The 25,757-nt window shown below is 43.3% G+C and overlaps 1 protein-coding gene across 1 annotated transcript in view; it reads right to left on the bottom strand.

Moving 5' to 3' along the window:
* Positions 1–9,020: 9,020 nt before the first annotated feature.
* The window catches only part of LOC114550931 (Krueppel-like factor 7), a 34,858-nt gene continuing 18,121 nt past the window's right edge, over positions 9,021–25,757 (bottom strand). Inside the window, exons 2-4 of the mRNA XM_028571924.1 lie at positions 23,129–23,750; positions 16,437–16,560; positions 9,021–12,890 (exon numbers count right to left, since the gene is read on the bottom strand). Coding sequence (XP_028427725.1) covers positions 12,839–12,890; positions 16,437–16,560; positions 23,129–23,750 — 798 coding nt within the window. The 3' untranslated portion in view covers positions 9,021–12,838. The remainder of the gene's footprint in view (positions 12,891–16,436; positions 16,561–23,128; positions 23,751–25,757) is intronic.

Below are 25,757 nucleotides of genomic sequence, written 5' to 3'. Positions count from 1 at the left end.
TCCTCATCAAAATATATTTAGCACTGAGATCATCAATGCATGCCATTATTTAATCTCCAAAAGCATTATCTCCTTGACATACTTTTATATTAGACATGGGCTTTATTATTTGCTCGCTGTATGTGGCTGTCCACTGCTCCTAATGCTTAGGATGGGTAATGCGAGATTGAATTTCACAACATTGTACTGTACGATTGTATGAGACGAATATTAAAGTTATTTTTCATTCCAATAATAAAGTTTCTTTCTAAAAGAGAGTATCTGGAGAAAAAATATGCGTGGTTAAAAATCTGATCAAATATACTTTATATACAAGAACGGCGCCAGTAATTAAAAACCGGAAACGCGTCTGTTTGTATGAGCATTTAGGCTTTGATTAAGGAAAAACCTCACACTTTAGTTCCAAGTATAATGTAAATTATTTAAGTTGGAATCCCCCTAGCCCTGTATTTTCTGCCCAATCACCAAGTATTGATCCTTCCCTTTCACCTGATCAATAACCATTGTCAGATATGGTTTGCAATAGGGCTTGTGTTAACAAAGTGTGTGTGTGTGTGTGTGTGGGAGGAGGGGGGGTGGGGGGCAGGGTCTTCTCAGACACCTCGGGAGCCCCCAACCCTTAACCCCATGTTGCCATGCGCGGCCCTGCCTCGTGTCGTCCAATCAATCAGCTTTGATCAAAACTGTCAGTTGCACTCAAGTCCCACCACCGCTGCGTGTGCAGCTGAAGCACGATGAACACACTTTGGAGGACAATGTTGTCATCCACGTGCATGTGGCAGCCCAGATGTAACCGTTTTATCACCGAGTTTTTATGACCAAGTCTTATTACAGTGAGTGTCCTTACACATTTTCACAGAAGCCATTAAAAGCACAAAGTCAGTGGACTCAGACAAGCTGCCTCATGTATTGCTTTAATATCTGCCGGCTTTCCCGACACAGTAAAAAGAGCTATGGGAGTGCTTCAATCGACTGTGACGAGCAGTGTTGCTAATGCCACATTGGGAATTCTCCTGAAAGGCAATCACACAGGTAATCCACACAAGGAGAAGAAAATATTGGAAATGTTGCATTTACACATGGGATGGGTGCAGGGAAAAATCTTGATTTAGGAGGTTTCCAAACTGGTTGAAGCAGAATTTGTATGTAACAGGAACAGTGAAAAAAGGGGATAAAACACGTAAGAACATGTTAGTTTGTACACCGAGTGTATACAGTATATATCTTTAAGATGCATTTCGGCCTAACATCCTAGACACCCAGTAGTAAATACCTGTGCATCCTTTTCTTCTTTCCTCTGACAGTGTGAGTGCAGAGACATGCAGGGTAGGGGGATGGATAGATGGCTATTGAGAATAAAATCCCACTTCCCTGCAGAAATCTCAGCAGGTAAAAGCAGATTGCAGCTGTTGGATGAAATCCACGAATTTAATAAGCAAGTCTTGTTGCCACATTGAGAGCCAATGCAGTTTTTTTTTCTCTGGGAGGGGTGTTAGGTATAGGGGATATTTGTCATGGCTTTTGTACTGGGTTTCACAGGCCCATCAGTCCTTCAACACACTTCTTTTTTCTTTTTTAATAAGGTAGCATGAAAACCTTCAAATGAAAAAAGGAGCCAGCCATCGGCATTTGATATTTTATAAAGGTAATGGTTTGAAATCAGTAGATAGTAAACACAAGCTCAGTGAAGGAATTACGAATAGCTGTTGCAACACAATCCCCCGCCCCCCGCCCTGCCTCTTGTTATGAAATGAACTCGGCAATCTTTGAAGAGAAAGGGAAAGAAAGAGGCAAATCCGCCCTGTCTTTTTATTGTGGCACTGTGCATTGTGCCAAACAGCGTTTGCAATCTCTGGTAGGATATGAAGATCTTAAATCTTTACCCATTAAAACTTCACTTGAGACACTCTCCACAGCCAGTTGTAAAGAACAAATATGGAGGAGATCTGAGCGACTCCTACGCTGGTTTTTATAGCCGAGATGCTCACTCTGAGATACACTCGGTGGATTAATCCCTCTCTCCAAGGGGAGAGGTAGGTATTGGCTTTGATGATAGAAATGGATTAAACAGATTACATTAAAGGCCAGTCTAATTGAACCAATCTATCCTGATTCTGCTGCTGTAAGATAAATGATGAGAAGGCCAGATAGTATATATAGGTTGTGTGTTTGTGTGTCTGGCTCAGGGATTGTCTGTGGACATTTACAGGCTTGCTTGAAAAATACAGCAGACGCACTTTCTTCTTATGCACAGGTCCATATAAAAAAAAAAAGAAGAGCAAATTAGAAAAAGATATTCAACCAAAATGTATTTCTGAACTGTCCCAAATATTTACTGCCAAGAAAAAAAGAATGTAACGGTAGGCCTACATGAGTTTGCCAAATACACATGCATTAAATAGCTGATATCATCCTTTTTGATGCATTCATGTGCTTGTTGGAAACTTAAACCTACTGCTGGAGACAAACCAGGACTTGTGTGCTGGTTGCATCCTTTATTCCTTGTCTTGATAGAAAAAGAAGGATGCACTCTATTTAATCATCATATCTGGTAAATCTGTTAGGAAACAGGATGCACTCAACCAATTCTGCAAATTAATCAAATTTGATATCCATTCCTCTTCAGCCACAGTGTGTTTTCACAAAAAAGAACTTTAAACTGACAGAGAAGGCTTTCAACTCACTACATTAAGCAATATTAAATATCAGGAAGGCAGTCCTTCTTCTCTTCCATCGTTGCCAAAAACAATAACAATGCACACTTCTTATTTGCTTTAGTTGACAGGCTGACAGACCCTCCTGTGTCAGTAGGCCTTGAACTTTTATCTAAGCCGCCGGTTGCTCCATATAAGGTATTGTGTGCTGGTAAAAACCAATTTAATTAGGGTGACACAATATGATCCTATCAAGTATGAAACCATGGAAGAAATTGTGCAACACCTGGAATCCTCCTGCTATCTTGATATTCTACATACCCTTTTTTATATTTTTCATTTTCTGTCTCTGTCTTTGTTTTTCTTTTCTGATTGCTTTTCATGCTCAATGTAAAGCACTTTAAATTGCGTTGTTGGTGCACTTCAACTTGTGTTGCATTTAGGTCCATGTTTTCTTAATCGTCTTCCAGGATAGATCCCCCCCCCCCCCCCCCCCCACACACACACACACAAATAAAAAACACAGCTCGTCAATACCTTTTAGCACCTAACTCTCAAATCTTCCATGTCAAATCTTGTAAGAAATGGATTTCAAAACAATCCCTGCTAAAACATTAAAGTGGAGTATGCCCATCTAAATGAAGTCTTTGCAAGTTGTTTTTTTTTATGACTCAAGTGGCTTTTAATAACTTAATGTATGCTTAGTTATGGTAGTAATATAAGTGGACAATTATAGGGTTCCATGAAGGTCACAATGCTATTTTAAAGGATTAAAATTCCAAAAGCATAAAAAATTAAAGAGGAACACAGGGAACTTTATGGCAAAAAAAAAAAAAAGTATGTATAGTATACTGAATAGTATGCTATTGTGCTCTCAAGAGCGGCGCTTCAAACTAATCAAATTCTGAAAGCTATATGTTAGACTGACCAGCACAAAAGAAGTCAATTCTGCACTAGCACATTCTGATTCATCTGTCATTCCCAATGGAAAAGCTGTGTCTTTCTTTTGGGTGATTACCTCTGTGTGTGTGTGTGTGTGTGTGTGTGTGTGTGTACCTGTCCTCCCAGGCAGGGTTGTTATTGACGGTGTCCAGTTGAAGCGAGCGTGATAGGGTGACCTTTCCTTCCAACCTTGTTATCAACGTGAACTCGTTAAGCAGGACTGTTTGATTAGCAGCGGAATGGCCGAATCAGGGACGAGCCAGAGACCCCTGTGGTCATAGACATGGATCAATGGTCTTCAGGGAGCCTTTGCACTCTGCAACAGGGGACCTTTACACATGTGTGCATGCAGTATGCTGATGCATACATATCCATGCAATTATACACAATTTACGTCCTCGGATTTGGCCTACATTGTTTGGATTTGGCTGATTGTCTTCTGGATAGTTAGACGGATGAAGAGATAACGCTATATGCACTTCAAAAATGTGGTTATTTAACTTTTTTATTTTAAAACCATGAGCATTCATATAGTTCTTTAGGAGCCTCGACCCTTCTGCAAGGATTTCCCACAAGATTTTGGAACAGAGCTTGGGATTTGCTCCCATTCAGACACAAAAGCATCAGTGAGCTTGGGCTAGGACGGTCTGGCTCGCAGTCAGCATTCCGGTTCCTCATAAAGGTGTAACTTTAGGTCTCTGAGCAGGCCAGTCATGCTCTTTCATTAGAACTAAGAGACCCTAACAGCCCCGAACCCCAGAAGAATACTAAGGTAGTGTAGTTTTTGTTCCAAAATGTAATATCCTCACTCCCACCAATAACTGGAAATGCCACTACGAGACTAAAATCTTACTTTTATTAAAATCCGAGTGCTGCAACAAACTGATAAAACAGTCTTTCCCTGGTTGACCTGCACACATGTTTCAGCACACAAGCATATGCACACACTCTCGAAAGCGTGTGTGCAAACACACGTGTATAAACTCGCACACAGGTACACAAATATCCAGACAAAGAAATGCGAGGCGGGAGCCAACAGCCGCTGCACCTGGTGAGATCCAAGTGAAAGAGAGAAGCATAAAAAAAAAAAAAAAGAAAATAAAAAAAAAAAAGCTGAACGCTCAGGTCTGTTGATCTATTTTTACCGCAGAGCAGGGGGCAGAGGGGGATAGAAAGAGAGACAGAGAGAGAAAGAGAGAGAGATTCCTGCATAATACATGGCCCTGTAGAGCAGCAGTGGCTCTTACACTGCACTCTCTCACTGGGCTTCCAGGTGTCTGTGGCTGTCTGTCAAACAGGCAGCATATAGGAGAGCCAGGTGCTCTCACACGGTGCTCCGGTTGATCTTTCTCAGAGCACAGGACCACCAGCCTATCCAGCTGCTCGCTCTCTCCCCCCTAACACAAGATCTCGCCTGTAGTTTCAGTCACCATCTATCTCTGAAATGTGAGAACATTCGGGAGCCAGAGGGGGAAACAAGAACAGATGCATCACCCCGGTTGGAATGGGAAAGCACTTTTTATTCTTCAGGATCTGTGGCAACTCATGAATTGAGTTCACAGCTACTGCAGTTTGGATCCAAATTTAGCTCAGAAAATGTTTCTACAAGGAGATAAACACACTGTAGTAGCCACAGCGTGCTATTCTGTTCTTCACTTCAAATCAAGTGTAATTTGTCTTTCCTTTTCACTGACACACTTTGTTTTTTTAGAAATTAGCTTCTAGGACTCAACAATAAATAGAGATATTTCTTTTCTTTCCTTTTTTTTTTTTTTTTTTGCTGTTAGTTAGAACTTACTCTCATTGGATTTGGTTTGGGTTTAGGCTATCTGAGCATTCCTAAAGGGGGTTGGGTTGCTGCTGGGCATCACAAGGAGGGAGACTAATGAAAGCTTGATGAGGATGCTTCTCTGAATCCACCAGCATGATTAGGCTTTAATTACCGAGGGCCACCTCGACATATTCCCTATAATTGGAAATAGCTAAGCACTTGGCTGCTCATGGCACAGAACCAAAGAATCCATGGTTCACAACCCTCCGCAGGACAAGCCTCATTCTTATTTCAGGTGAACTTGACTCTGCGTATTGAAACAGGACATTTTGAGGCGTTTCAGATTGGAGCCTGTCTTCATGCTGATTATAGTTGCCAAGTAGTTTTGCGCAAAGTAAGGACGTATCACCCGAGTTAGTGACAGAGTGTGCTGACAGTCTAAGCATGGAATAAGATGTTGCGAGGGAGGTTTTTAACTTGTACAGTAGCTCTGCTTCTCAGTATGCTGGCATCTCCACATTGCCAGATGTGACAATACCGTCCCTATGTGGCTGCCAAACGCCTACAAGACACCCACAGGCATTGGCAGCTCCCCTGGTGAAATCTTCTGTTGCACAACCACGTGAAAAAAGGAGACTTATGTTCTGCCGGTTAAGTGAATCACTGCCTTGCCTGAAGAATCTGGTTTTCTTTCATTAAAATTTCTTCAATGCAGCGCCGTCACACCATTTATACCCCCACTTCAATGGCGTGAGCTATGGCTGAATCACTGTACATAAAACAAAGACAACATTTCTGAAATGTGCTCAGGTGTTGCTGCGGTGAATAGCTGAGCAGAGACAGTAGATGATTCAAGGGCAAGCGGATAAGCCAGCAGGATGCCGAACAATGAGATACATATATTTGAAAAGTCTGGGGAAAAACTGCCCTGGGGTTTTCATTTTTGTGTTAAATGTTCAAAGTTTGATTTCCATTTGAGAAATAGTTAGCTGTTAGGACCTTCATTTGTTGCTTTTAAATTGAATTCAAGACTCCCAAAAAAATAATCACCCATGCATGGATAGAATATATATAATATGTGTATATAGACATGCATGTTTAGAATAACACAACAAAACAATATCACGGGATGTTTAATCCTATTGTCCTACAAGATTTACATAAATGCTGTCATTTGATGCAGATTAATGGAAACAACAGAGGGTGACAGGGTGACTGAGCACATGTAACCAAGCATTCAACAGCCGTGTTTATCAACTCAGTTTTTCTATTATTCAAATTATTCTGCTTGGGATCCCCGGTGTAATTAGCCGGATAACAAATCCACCTCTTTCCTCAGTGTGTCTGTGCATTGATTCTATCATATTCACCAGCTGTCAAGTGCTATTAGCCAAAAAAGGAAATGTGTGGAACGTGCGTGTGGCTACATATTATTTTTCAATCCTTAACTGTGCGGTCCTAGCATTAGCATTTAGCTCCACCAATCCTAAGTACAGCATTCCACTGCTGCTAGCATGGCTGTAGACTCTTAGGGCTCTATCTTGCAAAGCGCAAAGCCCGACGCAAGTGTCTTTGCTATTTTAAGCCCATCCAGCACCCACGTTGTTTAAACAGCAAATGCACCTGCGCCCATCTGTGCGCCCATGGGTGTGCTGGTCTTACAGGGAGGTGTGTTCAGGTGCATTCTTGGTGTATTGCTATCTTGAGGCAGTGGGAAGTGATTGCGCCATTTACCAACAAAAACCTGGTCTAAAGTCAATAACGGAGCATTTCGTTGTTATTTTAACAGTGCATTAGTAAAATGCGCCTAGGCTCAGGCAAAGCGCGCACACTATGCTTGTTAGACACACACAGGGAAGCGCAGCAGCACACAAAAATGCAAAAGATTACAAATAAAAATATAACGGTGCAAATGCGCCATCATAACAGCAATGCGCCAAGGTACAAATGCGCCTGGCTTTTAAAGGGAATGGGAGATGACATTCTGATTGGTTTATTGCATGTTACGCCCAAAACACACCTATAAATTAATGAAGACACTAAGTACAACCCTTTTAAAACCATGCGCCTGGCGCACGGACCCCTTTTTTCCACCGTCAAACTAGCAAAAGTGGATTTGGACACGCCCTAAACGCACCTGCGCCAGCCGCTTCACGCCATGTGCTTAGATCGTTAAAATAGGGCCCATTGTCTTATTGGGACTGCGGCAGACTCTAACTCTACAATTTACTTGAAAAAAAAAAAGATTCCCTGCAGACATGAATTTGTGAATATGTGTGTTAACCTTTATGAAGATGTGTTGCTGAAACATATTAAGGTCATTTAGTTCTGCTGCGAACTCACACGCAACCTCATTTCCCTCACATGGAATGGAAACAACAATCGGAAAGCGCTCATGGGACATGCAACCTTTATTGAAAAAATGACTCCATCGTTTCTAATTTCATAATGTGTCTGAGGGATTGAAGTAGTAGGTGTAGCTAGGTAGATAATATGGGGCTGTCTGTAATTACCGATAAAAGAACATTAAGTTCGACAGATACATGTAAGCTTCTTGATGAGGGTGCCCATTTCAATTAGGGCGCATTAAATGAAACAAAAAAAACCTTATGGGAGTTTCTGACTGCCAGACCCGAGGAGAATTAATACGCTGCATAGAGCCATTTACCAAGGAGTAATTACTCCCTAATTAGCCATTAGTTATTCGATTACCCTTTTATCAGCTAGTCATGGTCAAAAGGCAGCAATAGCGGATAAGTCATCACCTTGGTTGGTAACAGATGTAATTAACATGCTGTAGCTCCCTCAGAGGGAGACAACGAGGGAGTGCATTCAGGCAAAGTGAAGGCATTCTGGCCCATTTCCTGCATTTGATCAAAAGGAACAATAAATCAGAGGCTTTTTTCATTCATACAGGGGTGGTTGGCTGCAAATATCAGAAGGAGGGTGTAATTAAATTTCCCTGCCCACTTTAAGCCCAGTTGGTTTGCAGATTTAATTCTAACTGCAACTAAAATGCAGCAAACCTGTATATCAGCCAGTTGTCTGGTCAGTGGGAATGAAAGCAAAAGGGTCTGTGAATGTACTCTGGGCGCTCATTGTTAGCGAACTGAATGGCTCTGTGATTGAGACTCGATAAGAAATCAGAAAATATTCTGTGAGAAGATGGACGATTAGGTGCATATTGTTGCAGGATGAAACCGCCATTAAGAGACAAACCAAGAACCGTGAATACCCCATGCCAAACTGCTTCTACCATTTATTACACATAATTACATTCTTAAATAAAAACGATTCACCGAACAGTTCCTTGCATAGAGATATTACAATACCAATTTAAAAAAGGAATTATGAAACAAACCGGTAACAAAAATAAATCTTTCTCATTTTTCCATAATAAAGAACATTATCGTACCCATACATCATAATATACAAATGATAAATTTGAAACACTTTGTACAGCAAAAGAAAAGGAGAAAGACAACGGAGGAAAAAATGGTGGAGGAAGGGAGCGAGGAAGGGATTTGGAGGGGAGGAGGGAGTCGGACAGAGGAGAGAAGTTGAAAGGGATCATATCTGAGAAAATGGAAGAGGCAGGAGGGGGGGGGGGGGGGGTGGCGATGAGGGAATGCTGGTAGAAAAAGGGGGTTCGTTTGATTTGAAATTCAGACCTAGTGGAAACAGAGGTGGTGTCACACATAGTAATGCGTGTTTCCTCCCTCTGCTGAGAGCAAAAAGCTGCACCTGGATCTCTGACTCTCACAAGGTGGCTTGAAAAACGGCGAAAACACACACAAGGAGAACGGAGAGAGAGAGAGAGAGAGAGAGAGAGAGAGAGAGAGAGAGAGAGAGAGAGAGGGTGTGTATTTGTGAGTACGTTCAGGTGTTTCGGGATGTGCTTGTGCATGTATGTGTGTATGTTTTTGTATGAACCTGTGTGTTCAGGGAGTGCATGCATGTAGTTTGTGTGCGAATCGATTTGTAGCATGTATGCATGAGTGTGTACATTTGTGCTAAAAAAAACAGCTACTATACAGACTTTGTGATCAGTGTTTCATCACCCAGGGTTGTCGTGTGAAAAGTGTAGTGTACAAGCAAGACAGAAAACATCAGATAAGCAAGTGATTTTTTTTTTTTCCCAAAAAGAAATTCTGAGTGCAAATACAAACAGACGAAGAACACACAGGCACAGCAGAATTGACAATCATTCATTAAGATGACACAGAACTGAACCGCATCCTCAGAGACAACATGAAACAACCTTTCCAGAAAACACATTCACATTTGAAATCCCAGTCTTTGAGCTTGAGAATTTTGGAAATTGTCCCGTGATTTCAATATTTCCGTGTCTTGGCTCCTTAAAGTCCCACAAACATGAAGAACAACACATTCAGTGTTTCAGTCCAAAATCCTCAGCTGTCATAAACATAAACGCTCCAGAGCTGCACATTCCCACACATTCGCAACCATTCAGTTCAACAGGAGAGTGCCCTGTTGAAATACTGAAACACACAAGTAGAGCTGCCATTGATGATACAGTTTTAACCCATTGGTTAAACTGCTATTCTTCATTTTAGCTTCCGGCTAAGCAGGAAAACCACAAGCCTGCTAACCTACTCGGACATTGCCATCTCAACTGGATATTTTTACATCATCTACAAACCAAATCTAAACTTTTCAATCAGGATCTATGACTTTTTTGCCAGCAATCACAAAGAATGGTAGCATTGATGATGTAGCTGCAACCAGGATGACCAGTGACTATACTTGGTCTCCTTTTAAAATAAACCAGCAGTTAAGACTTGTATCAGTCGGTTTCTATTGTGGTCACTCCCTTCTCTCTTTGCAAATGAAGGCTGTCACCTAGATGTTAAATATAAAATTGAGCCTGGCTTGTTTCCACGGTTGGTTCAATGTTTATGTGAAAGCAGGAGCATCTACTTTGAGAGCCGCAGACAGATCTTGTCTAGATATGATTGAGCTGGGCTAGGTTCGCACACAAAATTGAAATGCGCCTCTGATATAGGGAGTGAAATCAATGTGCTGCCTCCCTTTGCCAAAAAGCAGACTGCTGTTTACCTTACAGTGCCTCAAAGTATTAGAAGTCTTGTAAAATAAAGAATAAACAACTTGACATACACAAGAATCCTGACAATCTACTTTTGTCCAAGCTGCCCGTTTGATTTGTTGTGCGCTTGAGTTGAGTCAATGATCATCTAAAATCCATTTTTATCTGTGGCTTAAAACCCCCCAAAAAGATAGATTTTATGCGTCTTTGTTCTGTCAGACAAGAGTCAGATCACCAAGGACAAATGGTAATTCCAGTTTTCTCAGACTGTGTGTATGTATTTTGTGTGTGTGTGTGTGTGTGTGTGTGTGTGTTTTCACTCCACTGCAGTTTCATGAGCTGATGGGGCAGTTATCATTCGCTGACTGAGCAGATCTGTTCCTCCCCTAACCCATTCCAGCCACCCACTGAAAATCTGCCCTTGTGACCCACTGCTGGTCCAGTACGACCAGTAACACGTTAAAAGCTACAAGCCGTGGCTAGCCAGTTATTCCAAGTCCAACCATTTATTTCTAATGCGAAAAAAGAGAAACTACCGTATAAACACAAATGGTGTCTGGTATGATCTTACCAACCAAGTGTTTTCATGGGCCTAGCAACATGTACAGACTTACAACAGATACATTCATATTGATTTGCTCTGAGAAGAGCCACCCAATTGATTGAAGTGTTGTCTTCCTACAAGTTCTCCCGTGTCCAGCAGTCAGAATTCAGACATACATACATGGCCAGGAAGTCAGCAGGAAAGTTCTTGGATATGCATAGGGCCTGATTGGGAGAGCTGTTGAACGCTGCTTTTCTCTGAAATGAAGTCTGCTGATATAGAGGAGTTCTGTATGGGTGGTGTGAACAGGACAAAAAACCCTCCTGTGGCTAGTTAGGTGCCCATCACTCTCAAAGGCCAAAGAGATCATTTCAGGCATCTACAGTAGACACTTTTTTTTTTTTTTTTTGGCTGCATCCATTTCCATTGTGTTCTTCAAAATGGTCTTTTCAATTGTCTGTTTAGAACAAATAGGAGATTCTTTTCTACGAAACAATATAGCCATTATCATACATAGTGATTTTTGTTTGCTTTCGGTGTGCTAATGCAGACAGCTAGCTGCTTCGACTTGTGCATGTTGCTGTGCGCACTTCGACGGCATGTGGAAGCCAGCGTTTGGTGAGTCCCGAATTGTCTCCCAGTTCAAGACATTGTTCAAGACATTTTTTTTTTTTACAAAACGTTTGCAAAGAGTCAATTGTGCAACAGTTCCTGACAACAACTCATAAGAGCCAAGATCCTGGTGAGGGAAAAAAAAAACACTCTCAAGAGCCATCGAGCACCTCTCGAGACGCTCACTTTCAGTTGACGTTCTAGGAGATGAACAGTCTTTCCCAGAGTAGATTAGTTAGCCTCATCCGGAAGTAACCCTCAACGGATGATGTTCATAAAGCGAGCCAGTCCTCTGGATGACCTCAATCAGTCTTCACAGCACATCAGTGCAACACACTCCCATCCTCAAGTCTTTGAGAAATCCAATCTAACGCTCCATTCAAACAAGTGCTCCGACTCCGTCGAACCGGAAGGATTTATAAATGGATCCAGTTGCCAGATGTGACAGAGGTCAGATGAAAAACTGACAAATTATTATCTGTCTTATATATAAGATAATAAACCCTTTGGCGATTTTGTAAAGGCGGTGGCAGGTTTGAAGGAGAGAAAGCAAGCTTTCTTGATTGCTTACCCTGTGAAGATGACACTGTTTGGCTACTGCTGGAAAATAACTGTTCTCCTCAACTCAAGGTTCATTCTAAGAAGAGGAAATCTTGAATATACAAAACAGCAGTTCTGCTGTTAGCGCACTGACGTTACTGTACAACTGGTCCAGTTTGGGGTTGGTGAGCTCGCTGGTACGTGGCGCACTGCTGCATGAACAGGCCTGACATTTTGGAAGCGTTTCACCGAGGGACGATTGCAAGGACGACTACAACAAAGAGCTGCCAACTACAGGCACGTGGTCCACCATTCATCGTGTGACATCCCCTCTGAGACACATACGAAGGGTGGGATGGAGCGTCTGTATCGTCCATGCGACAACATCGGGAGACATTTGCGAGTTGACGACGTGTCACTGTGGAATCATGGACCAACTGGTTGAGCACAGATTGACAGAGCCACTCAGGATCCGTCTGTCTGCCTGTCTGTGTTTCTGTCTGTAGTCAGCGTCCCTGTGTGATGCCTCACCCTCCAGTAGAGAATGGCCAAATCTGGTGTTTTTCGGAGTCCATCCCGCTGTCTCTCTCTCTCTCTCTAACAACCATGGTGTTATTTTTCTGCAGATGATGCTCCCTCTCCTTCTTCCACTCCGCCTCCATCCCCTTCGCCTCTCTTCCACTCCCGCTGACCTCTCTCAAATTTCCTCAGATGTGCCTCTTCATGTGTAGCGCCAAGTGATCCGACCGCGAGAAACACCTGCAACCAAAGAGAGGGAAACAGAGAACAGCTTGTTAGGTTGTTACCAATGCAGGGGGAAGAAGTTTGTTTTGTCGATTGGGCTAAATGTTGCTGTTAGCTAGTGAGCGCTGATCCACTAATGCACACGCAATTAGTGTATGTGTAACTAATTCATAATCAGCATTTTCAGCAGCACTCCTAATGACTTCAGCTGTGCCATGAATAACTAGAGAGCCCGCAGATGGATCTGTTGAAACAGCGTGGAGGGGGCGGGGAGAGAAAAAAAGCAGAAGAAAAAAAAAATAACAGCACGCAAAACATGTGCTGTAAAATGTTAGCTAAATTAGATGAATCGAAGCCTCCCATCTGAAATCAGGCTTGCAGAATTGCTTGGGCATAGCTGCACAGTTTTAAAAAAAAAATGAATTGCTCTGGAAGTGCACAGGCCTATTTGTTTTCACAAGGTTTTTAAAAAATGGTTGAATATCTCAACCTGATTGCCACTAAGTGACACAAATTATGCTTTAAGATGGTGTTTTGTGTATTCCATGCATGCTTACATAAAGATGCAGCAGTTTATAGGAGACCTATTTTTTTCTATCACTCCTACTAGATCAACAGCATTTCTGTTGCATGCTTGCTGAACTAATACCACAGCTCTATTCCCCAGAGGAGTTCTTTTCAAAAGAAAAGTGTTGCTTTCTTTTAGGGTAATTGGGAGCTGCATGTTCTGGTGAATAGCGCGTTAAGAAATATTTGAGATGGAGACTCGTTTTGGAGAAAAAAAGAGAAACAAGACACTACACAATTGCTCCCAAATTGCTTTCTTTTCTGAACGTTCTTCTAAATTTTCTGATAGAAGGCCAGGAAATGTGTTGGAACTGAAAGTAAGCGCAGCAAGTCTGGTTGTCAATGCCAAAATGAAAAACGACATCAGGCCAACCAAATTGCAATATGAGACATTTGTTAATACTCCTTACAAGTAATTTGGTAAACATTCCTCAAATAAAATAATCCACTGGTAAACTAAAAAGCACTTTAAATAGTCAGGCTCCCTTAAACAGTTCTGCAACTGTTGAATTTGATTTTGACACCACTTTCAGATTGGCTCTTTCCACTGAGACTGAGGCAACTGTCTAAGATGTTTAGATGAATCAGTGTTTGGGCAAGAGGGGGAGTTACACAGTGACGAGCCACCAGTCATCTGTCTTACTGTCACACCTGCATGTGTATCTGTGTGTGCGTATCACTGAGCTGCTTACACGAGTGTGTGCACGCTAACAAACACATGAGAGATTAATGAATGGCTCAGGAGACGTGCAGGGGTGTTTTTGTGTGTGTGTGTGTGTGTGTGTGTGTCACGGCGAGAGTGTGTGCGTTTGTGTGTGTGCTCGGTGAGACAGATGGTAAAGTATGAGTCACGACTCGGGGGCACGACACCAGCTGGCACACCGTGGGTCTGTCTATTCCTCCCCTCCACTCCCCACTCCCACCCATCCTCAATCTTCCACCCCGTCTTTTCTGTCTCCCCTGTTTCCCCTCTTTCTTCATCTCAGCAGGGTGCATGTGTATGTGTGTGTGAGTGTGTGTGTGTGTGTGTGTGTGTTGGGCTGGAGGGGTTGGGCCCCTTGTGACACATGACAGAGGTGGGCCCAAATTAGGGATGTGCCTGCAGGGGGGCTGGTGGTGGTGGGGGGGATGTCAGGGATCAGGAGGAAGGGATACTGTATTTACAGTCTGTCCAGCTGAGACCTGATTAAGTTGACAATGCCTGCCCCCTCCCCTCCACACACACACACACACACAGATGACCAAGACACAGACACACACACACACACACACACACACACACACACACACACGCGTCAAGGCAAAGTACCCCAAGAGAAGAGTGATTTATTTTTGTCCTTTCATGATCAACCTATACATGATTCAAGAGGTCACATATTATTAACGTGCTGTACTGTGACCTATTCTCAAACTGCACACACATATACACGTACACTATATTTCTTTTAAAACATTTTGACCATAGAGGACATCTTTAACTTTATTGTTAATTTTAATATTGACAAAACTGTGTGTATGTGGCAAAAAATACAAATAAAATAGCATTAAATAAAAACTAAAAACATGCAATCATTATTTTTGTGTAGGGGACATGACAAAAGCTACTAAAATACTTTTTTTTAAATTATGAGGTGTTTGGTTTAGGAGGCACTATGCCAAATTATGTGTCTATACAGTAGAGCATTTTATAAAAATATAAATTTTGCAGTGTAATAGCTTCAAAATGACACTTTTCACCCACATTCTTACCCGGGGCCCCTTGCCTTAAACCCTGTGGTGGCTCCCGTAGACAATATTGCTCAGAGATCCCTGAGGTGTCAGCGTGGGCCAGATCACAGACAGAGGTGTGTAATTAAACTAGGAGTAAAGATTTTTGTGTCTGAATCAAGCTGATCTTTTTCATAATGGCCACTGAATGTTTGATGATTTTGCCACCGGAGCCCGGCAAATTAACATTTTGCTGTGGTTCATAATTAAACGGGAGCCGGGGCGACTAATTAAGACGCAGCGTCATGGGCAAATTAGAACGGATCGACTCTTTAAAAGGCACTAAGCCATGGACCTAAACTCCTCCGTTAAAGATTAGGATATGTTCTCCTTAGAAAGGCGGTAAACGGGAAGTGGAATTCTTAGAATGATGTTTGAAATGGACATTGTGTGCTCTGGCTGTCAGTTTGCTGTCCTCAAGGACACTCGCAGGGTCACAGGGGTCAGACAGGAAGCATCCAGTTTACAGGAAAGTCTCTCCGATCCCTGGGCCATCCTGAGGCTTTATTTACAGAAAAACACACACCTGTATTTTGGCTAGCGGAAATTCCCCAAATACATTTTCCCTCTAAAATGTCCAACACACCAAAACAGGTGCCTTTTTTCGAATAACAAATACTCCATAAATGGTTTATAAGTCACAGTAGCAAATGCCTATTAATGGTCAACCTCCAAAAAGTCCCAAATAATGGTTGATATTGATCTATAAAGCACACGTTTATTATAAAGTTGTTCCCTCAAAGTTAGTTTCAAGTGATTATTCTGTACCGGTAATGTGTGGTAGTGATAATGGGTAATACCAGCATATTTTACACCTTTGTCCGAGTGTAAAAAGCAGCCTCCAAATCAAGGCCATGTGACATCATGTGAGGAGATGCACTATTAATATGCTGCACAGGGCCTAGTGTGGGTACAGAGCAGAATAAGCACTGTTTTGGATTCCCATTGAAAAACTGAGCAGGTTGGGTCTTGGGTGTGTTGCAGAGGAACACTCATTAGTAATCCTGCCAGCACACTTTCAAACTGGGTCAGTACCCAACACATTTGGGTGTGTTACCAGCATCTTGTAGTACTTCTTTACCAAACCAAACTGTGTACAAAACACAATGGGAAAACAGAGCCCGCTGTGCTCGTGGAAGTACATCAAATAACAACCCTTTGGAAAATAGAAAAAAAAAAAAAGCATACAAGGGAGAGGTAAGGAGGGAGAGGTGTGTTTTGACAGACCTGTCACAGTGGTTGCACTTAAAAGGCTTGGCACCGGTGTGTTTGCGGTAGTGCCTCGTCAGCTCGTCGCTCCGGGCGAATCGCCACTCGCAGCCCTCCCACGAGCACTTGTACGGCTTCTCACCTTGGGGATGAAAAAACACGCATAAGCACCTGTTTCATCGCTTATCCACCAATCACACGCTTGTTTGTCTGCATTCTTATGTGGTCATGCAAAAAAAAAAAAAAAAGAACTTCTGTGGTGCTGTTGTGGAATCATGATCCAAATGTTGCTTCAAGGTGATGTTTCTCAAACTGAAGGTCTACGTGCAGAGGTTCTATTTAAAAGATTATATCCTGTACAGTTTAAAGTTTGCATTCTATTTCACTAATAAAAATCCCTGTGCGCCCCTTCACTTTTTTTTCCTCTCCTTTTTTTAGGGGCTGGAAAGAGAGTTTAACACTGAGATGGAGAAGCTCCCACTGGTACCCCATCTTGCTGAACATGCAGAAGAGGAGTAGAGGGTGGAGAGAAGTAGAGCGAGAGAAGTGGAGAGGGATGAGGGAGTGGGAGGGGGATTAGAGGCTAGGTGGATGAGAGAGTGAGAAGAGGAGGTGAGATGAGACCAGGAGAAGGAAAAGTGGAGTAGGGGAGAAGTGCTGCAGAAGTGGATTAAGGAAGAAGAGGCTGCAGATATGCCGGCAGGGGAGGGGGTAGTGATAATTAGGCCAGTCACACGGCATAATGGCAATCTGCCAGCTGCGTCCAGCTCCAAAAGATGTCACCTGCATCAGTCACTTCCCATCTGGACTGGCGGCTCGGGGTTGAATACAGACACACTGACACACTGACCAGCTCTGCTTGAGTGGCTTCGGAACAAAAACGGACTTAATTTCTTGAATGCGATTATCAGAGGGGACACGATCAATGGATCAACTGCTTTGTGTAGAGTCAAGATTGAGAGGAGGGTTTGTATAAAGACAGTGGTGGTTTGGTGCCATTATCTGTGACAGCTGTTATGGAAATTCACTGATTGCACGCAGATTTGTTCATGGGGCAGAAGGCAAACAAAAAACAAACAAAAAAATCAATAATCTATACAGTATTCCAATTATAGGTACTTTTCTGTTTGTTTTTTTCCAGCATGCTAAATGCCACTAACATGAACTGCAATTTCATAGCGAAGTTGTCCCCTTAAATGAAATCCTGAGCATATGACCTGCTCAAACACTTTCTATCAGACATACTCAGCGAGCAGCCATGTTACAGAGTGGCCCATTGACAGGAGTCATGTACGGTTTGATGGTGAGAAACGGAGGTGCATTAGTGTTACAGCCGTGATGAGGTGATAAATTAACAAGTGAGAAAAGACTGGCCTCCAGTATAGGCAATTGTGAAATGGCACCAAAAGAAATCCCAGCTAATGAATACAAATTGAGAACACTTAATCAATTATGATTCAGTTGAACTTGTCCCCCCTTTAACTACATTTATTTGACACTAAAACAAACTTTACCGTGATGTATGAAATGAATTAATCTCAGAGAAAATAATATTTCTGGCAGGTAAACGCTGTTCAGTAAAAACATTTCTGGTGTAGAATTTAAGTGCTTTTGGTTTAGAAACCCAGAAATTAGCCCCGTCCCGTGCTATTTATCCATGCATGTCCCCATCATGTATCCCTTCATACTGCCTCACTTCCCAGAAACACCCAGAGCAGCAGGTCTGGGCCACCCGACTCTGGCCAATGAAATTCCCCGGAGGTAGGGATGCCTGAATGTGTTGCCTAGCAACGGGAGTGAGGGGGCGGGGTGTATGTATGCGTGTGTGTGTGTGTGAGAGGGGGGGGGGCGCTGAAACATGAGGAGGCAGTAGTCAGTGCAGCTGGCTGGATCTGGCAACGGCACGCCGCCATGCCACCGGCCAATTACCGAGCATGCTGGCAGTGCACGGAGGCAGTTGCCTAGCGACGATAACTGTAGAGCTGTACAAGGCAAGACGGGGGAGGGAGGAGCGTGGTAAGGGTGGTGGTGATGGTGGTAGAAGTGGTGATGGTGCAGGAGGAGGAGAGGGAAGGGGAGGCACTAAGAGACCAGAGCCTGCAGCAGTACATAACCACTCAGCTACCGACTCCTCCAACGATACCGCTGCCCCCCGTTGCCTAGCAACAGAGCCCCCCCACCACCTCCTCCTCTCTCCTCTCCCTCAAGATGCCCTCGTACAAACAGGCAAGTAGAGCAGGTACAAGTTCACACACAAACTGTACGGGAAAGGTTACTTTTTTTTTTTTTTTAAATACAATGTTACATACAGTCGGACTGATTGGCAATTCAAAATGGCAATCAGTAACCTAATCCACTGGATTAGCCCCAACTCAGCAACATAATCTGATTATGCTCTGCTACTTTTGGATTACTTTGCATGTAAAACATATAATGTAGATTATAAAGCTAAGTGGATTATTTCTTCTGATTTAAAGAATCAGGAATGTGGATGGTGCGGTTGTTGAAAACCATGAATTATTCTGCATTATTTCATAAAATCCCCATTAGCAGTCACCATTCACTCATTTCAGGCAAAAAATTATGCACAATAAAAATGCTTTTTCCCCTGTTGTTTTTTTTTTTTGGAGTAATCAAATAAACAATCACATATTTATATCAGTAATCTGGTAACTGGGTGTTTCCTGAGTCACTGTAATCCCATTATGTGTAATCTGTTACTTCCGAATGCTCTCTCTCACACACACACACACACACACACACACACACACACACACACACACACACACACACACACACACACACACACACACACACACACCAGCCTCTCAGGTGCCAGTGTTGAAGTTAATTGCATTCCCTCCATTAGCTAGAGCTGAAGCAGGGCACCCGGGTCTCCGAGGTCATTAGAGAGGCTCTTGGAGAACGCTTTACAAGCTCCTGCCCACTACTAGCACTGCAGGCTTGGAGATGAGCGACAGGGAGAGGAAGAGAGAAAGAGGTTAAGAAAGAAGGATGATAGATGGGGGAACTGACAGAGAAGTAAAGTAGGAGAGAGGCATGAGGATGATGAAAAACTAGGGCTGAAAGATGAACGTTGTTAGTTAGTTTATCATCGTTACCATCAACTATCAATAAACCTATGTGCACTCATAAATTATTATGACTAAATTTGAATAAGACTGAGTAATATCAAGTATCCTACTAAGAGAATACAGTATATTTATAAATGTGGGCTAAATTGGTTCATTTTTCTATAGAGAACCAGCCAAATATACTTTAAAGTTACTGTTTCTTTGGCTTCATCAAGCAAAAGTATTGTTTTATCTGGCATTGTTTATGTAAAAACAACAAACACTACATGGCCTAAAGTATGTGGACACCTCAACAAAGTATATGGACACCTAAACATTATACTGCAGTTGGATATTTTCCTCAAATTGTTGGCCTCAGTCTAAAGAGAGAGTGGCAAAGAGGCAGCGCACTAAAATAAGAGTGAGAGTGAGAAGCATATGCAGAGAAATGTTACAAGAAGACTGACCAAAATAAGGAGAGAACTAGAGAGAGAGAGAGAGAGAGAGGGAGAGAGAGAGAGAGAGAGAGAGAGAGAGAGAGAGAGAGAGAGAGAGAGAGAGAGAGAGAGAGAGAGAGAGAGAGAGAGAGAGAGAGAAAGAGAGAGAGAGAGAGAGAAGGCAGAATAACCCAACAGTTTTACCCGTTCCCTCACCCTACCCAAAATCTAATTGTACCATTTCTTATCTGCCATAAGCCTATTCACAAAAAGCTCTACAGGGCACTGTCATTTCAACTCAGCCCATCTAATTCCAGATTAAATCGTAGCCTTTTCTCCGTCGGTAATTTATGGAAATAACAACTAAGAAAAAGAGGATTTGAGTAATGACATCTTTAAACTTGTCAGGATAATGGCTCAGTGAATGGGGGAGCCTGTGGCACTGCTGTCTTTCTGAAGAGGGTCGCTCTACTGTACCTCCCCCCGTTCCTGTCTTCTGTCTTCATCTACTCTTTGTTTCACTCCACGTCACACGTCTCCTCTTCTTCTGCCTTTTCTTTAGCTTTTGTGTTTTCTTAGTGTCATCTTAGGTCGACATTTTCCCTTCTTCATCATTCTACTTTCCTGGTTTGAATAACAAGACCGATGTTCTTTGGGTGGATGCTTTTATCCAAAGCAAGTGACAAGGAAGAGCTAGAGGGGGGGAGGGGTTCCTCAAGAAACTGAGCCCTTCATGGTGCTATATGTAAAAATATGATGTGTCATCAAATCATAGTCATGTCAATTTTATTTCAACAATTAACTGGATAGAGAAAGAAAGATGCCACATTAGCTCGCAGTTATAAACTGTTTTATATCATTCAAAACAGAGTTTTCTATTAAAACTGTGTGTCGGACTAAATGTGCAATATAAGGACACATCCGACTAAGGGACAGTTAAGATGATCTCCACATTTCAGATTTATTTGTTTTGGCCTTCTTGTCCATCCCTGGGTGTGTATGGTAATTGAGACTGGACAGCATAAGTGGCACTGGTCTCCCAAGGCTGGCCCAGTTGGCATGGAGTTTAAGCACATGGGCTGTAGACATGCCACACTGGGGAAATCAATGATCGCGTGTCTGTGCCCTTTGTTCCAGTCAGGCTGATGCCTAAACCTATGGCGTGCGCCACCGCGGGGTGTGATCACACATACAGCGTGTTGTCTTCCTTATAAACATGTAGTCATTGACAAGATGGCTAAATTTATATTCACACCCCCGAAAATACCAGCGAGCCAGAGCTTGTAAACAAGTCGTGTGTGGCTTCTGAATTGGACAGCTATGGTGATCTGTCAACCATTAAGTTTGGGGATTTAGATGGTGGGTAGCAAGGACATTTAATTAGAGTCCTTGTAACTTCATTTAGCATGATGGACGCTCTTTGCTGTATTCGTCACGGGTTAAAACATGAAAAGAAACTGCTACATATTAGAACGAGTCCAGACTACAGTCCACTATATATTTCATTTGTCAAATTCATCTCATTATTCCCCTGAGCTACTTTCTTAGAGGGGGGGCGGGGGGAGGCGGGGGGGTAAAGACTGACATTTACAGCCATCGCAGCCCAATCTTTTTCACCACATTTCTAAATACATTGTTCACACCTTCAAAAAAACCACTGATGTGATGTTTGGTGTGAACGAGACCTGAAGGCAAAAAGGGGAACTGAACCCCAACCCTGCTAATTAATAATTGTGCCAAATTTCGTGCCAAATTTCCCTTCCCTGTCATTATTGGAATAAACACACAGATGGTATCCCTCATGACCTGGCTTCTACGGTTATACCATTATATTTGAAACTTATTTTCCTGGTCTTAAAGTCATTCTATTGCTATGACTGCGAAATCAGACAGACCGATTGAGAACCACTGACCTAGACTTACAGTATAGAGCGCACAGAGGACGGGAGGGCCTGAAATAAACCGGGGAAATGGCACCCTATCCAGGTCAATCCATCCATCACTGTGCAGTTACTCAGATGGAGGACAGCTCCCCGACAGGGGTCTGAGTGGTTTGGGATTGAGATGGAAGAGGGGGAGAGTTATAGCTCCCCCCCCCCTCCTTCTTGAGAAGAACCTTGACAAGGAGGACCCGTCCTGGTTTTGCAAGGTAAGTGCTTAGGTAGAAAGAGTGGGATAAGAGAAGTGTGTTTTCTTAAATTATCACATTTTTATCTGACGTGGTGATATTTTTATATGGTTTAAGCCAGTTCTAGGGTTACTGTTTTATTTTCTACTTGTTCTAAGAATGTCAAGCAGGGGGATTTTCCTCAATTATCTCAAGTCAGGTTATCTAGGAATTCAGAAAGATGGCTGGAAGGATAGATGGATGGATGTAGTACTCACAAAGATAGATGTAGATACATGTAGATAGATTTAAAACAGCCCACATTTAATGTCTCTTGTTGATAAAAAATGTTTATCTCCCCCACAGAGACCAAAATAATTATCCAGAAGCAAACTGTCCCGTGTAGTATACACAGCACAGCACACCCAAATTATTATCAAGCTCTTTTTTGTTACTATAGAGACATTCTGCAACAGCTATTCAGCTTCAAGATTAAGTCTTTTTAACCTGCCACCAACAATGAGTGTCAATCAATGTTATTACCCGCAGGTGTGTCAAGAGGCTACCTCTGGTAAGGGAGGCGTCCTCAGAGCTGCCTGGCTGAAAGTTTCATAGGGTCCCTTACTAACATTATATCTGAAAAGTGCACCAACTAATATGTTCATAACCACAAACTACACAGTATACACATTATTTCACATCTGAACATTGTCTAACCATGTGAAGGCGTACGCAAAATAATGTGTATTAACGTGAGCCGTGTGGGCAATTCCAGTGAGTATATTGAACCAGTCTTGAAGGTAAATGGCTATTGCACATTGACGAGGCCTTGCAGAAAAGGTTGTGAATTTTACTCTCTTGTGCTGAGCATGCAAACTAAAACATTAGAATTATTGATTGGATTTGATGAATAAACTCTTATTGTGCTTGCAGACCCAAAATAACGGAGAAGTATTTCACCTCTAACAAAGTGATACTACTACTACTACTACTACTACTACTACTGCTTCTTTCAGTCAGACTACTAATAGAATAACTGCTGCTACAACTACATTTTAAAGATAATCTACAAACGTTATGACCAGTTCTCACCTGTATGTGTCCTCTGATGGGCCTTTAGGTGGGAGCTCTTGGTGTACACCTTCCTGCAGCCGTTGAATTGACAACGGTGGATCCTCTTCTTGTTCTCCGGTAGCTCCCCCACGCCGATGACACATGCCGCGCCCTCCTCTTCGTCCTTCATCCGGACAGGGAGTGCGTGCGCCGCCACCAGCCGAGCCGCACTGAGCCCCACCTTCCTGGCCACCAGCTTCAGGGTAAGCGTCCCGTCTGCTGAGGCCGTCAGTGTCTGGTTGGGTTTGACGAGGTGCCGGCCCAGTTCTGGCGACGACGGGGGCGTCAGGGAGGTGACGGCGCACAGCTGGGCCTGGTGGACCCCTTCCATGCCTTCTACGTTTTCCAGCCCCTTGGGTTTGAGGTCTCGCTTCATTCCACCGGTGGAGGGGAAACTCTTCCGTGTTGGGCAGAGGATAACTGGAGGTGGGCTCGGGGGATCAGGGAGGCTGGGCAGGCTGGGGAGCAGGACGTCTGTCAGCTCTTCCTCGCCGTCCTCCTTTAGGTAGGCTGGGGTTAGAAGGCCATCCAGGTCTTGGTCGAAGAGCTCTGACAGGCGCTTGGGCTCCGTCTGCAGATAACGCTCCAATTCTAGGCAGGTCTATAAGAAAGAAAGAGGGAGGAAAGAGTCAAATTTAGACCTTATTCAGGTAAGTTCACACATCCAGGCATCTGCACGGAAAATTCCCATCCTCACTACCAAATCCCACTTGACAATTTCAACAGTCATCAGCTCATCCGATATGCCTTTACACACACAGCGGAAAGAAAATCTGCATGGTGCCATCCATTCACCTAGAAAGGCAACTTAGCAACTGTCACATGCGCACACGCACAGATAGCCACCAAGACAGCCAGGATTACCTGGCAGCTCCAGCTCGACGGCTGATTACACACTGATTGATTGCGACCGCTGTATCCCGAAACGAAAGCAAGCCGAGTGGATAGCAGGAGGAGGAGGAGGAGTCCTGAACTGAACAGAACTCCTATCACACAACATTTTATGTAACACTTTGACAAGCCATGTGTGCACTGGCTTCCACTGAGCCAAGATAGGAAGATTTATTCAGCATTCATGGTCCGCTTCATCCCTATTACTCCAAACACCTCTCCCCTCGGAGGGCAAATAAAAGGCTACAATCGCCGATTTTTGTGAACTGGCATCTTGAGAAGTCTATTACTTTACAAAAAGCAAGCAAGGTTCTTAGAGGAGAGCCGGCGAGGGAAAGGAATGTCCAAGGATGAAGCTATTATGTTTGAATGGACGCCGCCAGTTTGATCCCGAGGATCGTTGTGTTTCGCTTGTAGCCACTAACCCATTTTGACAGCTGAGATGGAGGCTAGCAGCTCCACTGGGTGCGTGCTACTCGCCACTTCATTTGTGTGTAAATAGGCACTGACAGACAGAGTAGCTAGTTCCATTATCAGGAATAAGGCTGTGCAGACTGAACCCATCAGAGACATTAACAATCTTGCACCCCCCCCCCCCCTCTTTTCCTTGTTTGCACCTTCTAAAAATAAAACCGCACATGTTTTTTCTTTTTGGAATAGGGGGGTTTCTGTTGCTAAGGGGAGTGTAATGTCTCCTCTAGGTTGTCTTCTTCCAGGAACAACAAGGGATTTGGAGTTGTTTCTTGACTGTTAGCACTATTTGCATACTGACATCAAATTAAAAAGCTGCTTGAGACATCTACAGCTAGAAGTGAAGATAATGTGCCGTGCCTCCTTCCTACACTTGCCTTGATGGCTGAGGCCAGTGAATCGTGGATTAAATGAGACGTCCCCCTTTATCCTTTCTTTCAGAGCACAATTAAATATTGAAGGCATTGAGACATGATGAAGGGAATGGCATGTGCCGGCTCGTAAGGTGTACAGGCAACAAAACGTGGCCAGCACCACCTTCCAACCCCTCCATCCGCACACATCGCTTTCCTCCTCACTCATTCTCGCCATCACCTTTCTAATTCTGCCTCACCCCCTATCGATTCCCCCAAAATCACACTTTTCTCTCTTTTTTTCCCTTTCTCATTGTCGTCTTCTTCTCTCCCAAGGTGAGGGCTAATTATCCGCTAAAACCAGCCGGTAAAAGGGGACTTTATTCAGCAAAACGCTGAGGACTGCAAACCACGTTGAGTGTGTGTGTGTGTGTGTGTGTGTGTGTGTGTGTGTGGTAGAGATAGTTCAAGGAAGCGGAAAAGAGGATAGAAACGGATAAGTGAGAGGGGGGCTGAGTGGAAGGTGAAGAAGAAGGAGGAGGAGGAGAATGATGGAGGGACAAGGTGAAGGAGGCAGGAGAGGAGGAGAGGGAGAAAGAGCGAAGGAAGGTGTTGACTTCATTTTCTCCGTGGGGGGGGGTGAATCCTTTTTGGAAGTGTGACATTTGGCATAACAGGATCCTATCAGCGGGCGAGCCACAGGCTACACACACACTCGCTCACACACACACACACACACACACACACACAGAATGTTAGGTTACGACCCGCAGTGCAAGGATGTGCTTGGTTGTCGGCTGTGACGCAGTGTAAGGTGAAGAGTGTGTGTGTGTGTGTGTGTGTGTGTGTGTGTGTGTATGTGTATACTGTTTCTTATGAGTGTGTGTACTGTA

The sequence above is a fragment of the Perca flavescens genome, chromosome 24 (assembly GCF_004354835.1).
Source record: "Perca flavescens isolate YP-PL-M2 chromosome 24, PFLA_1.0, whole genome shotgun sequence".
Taxonomy (NCBI): domain Eukaryota; kingdom Metazoa; phylum Chordata; class Actinopteri; order Perciformes; family Percidae; genus Perca; species Perca flavescens.
This window is presented reverse-complemented; position numbering and strand designations above follow the sequence as displayed.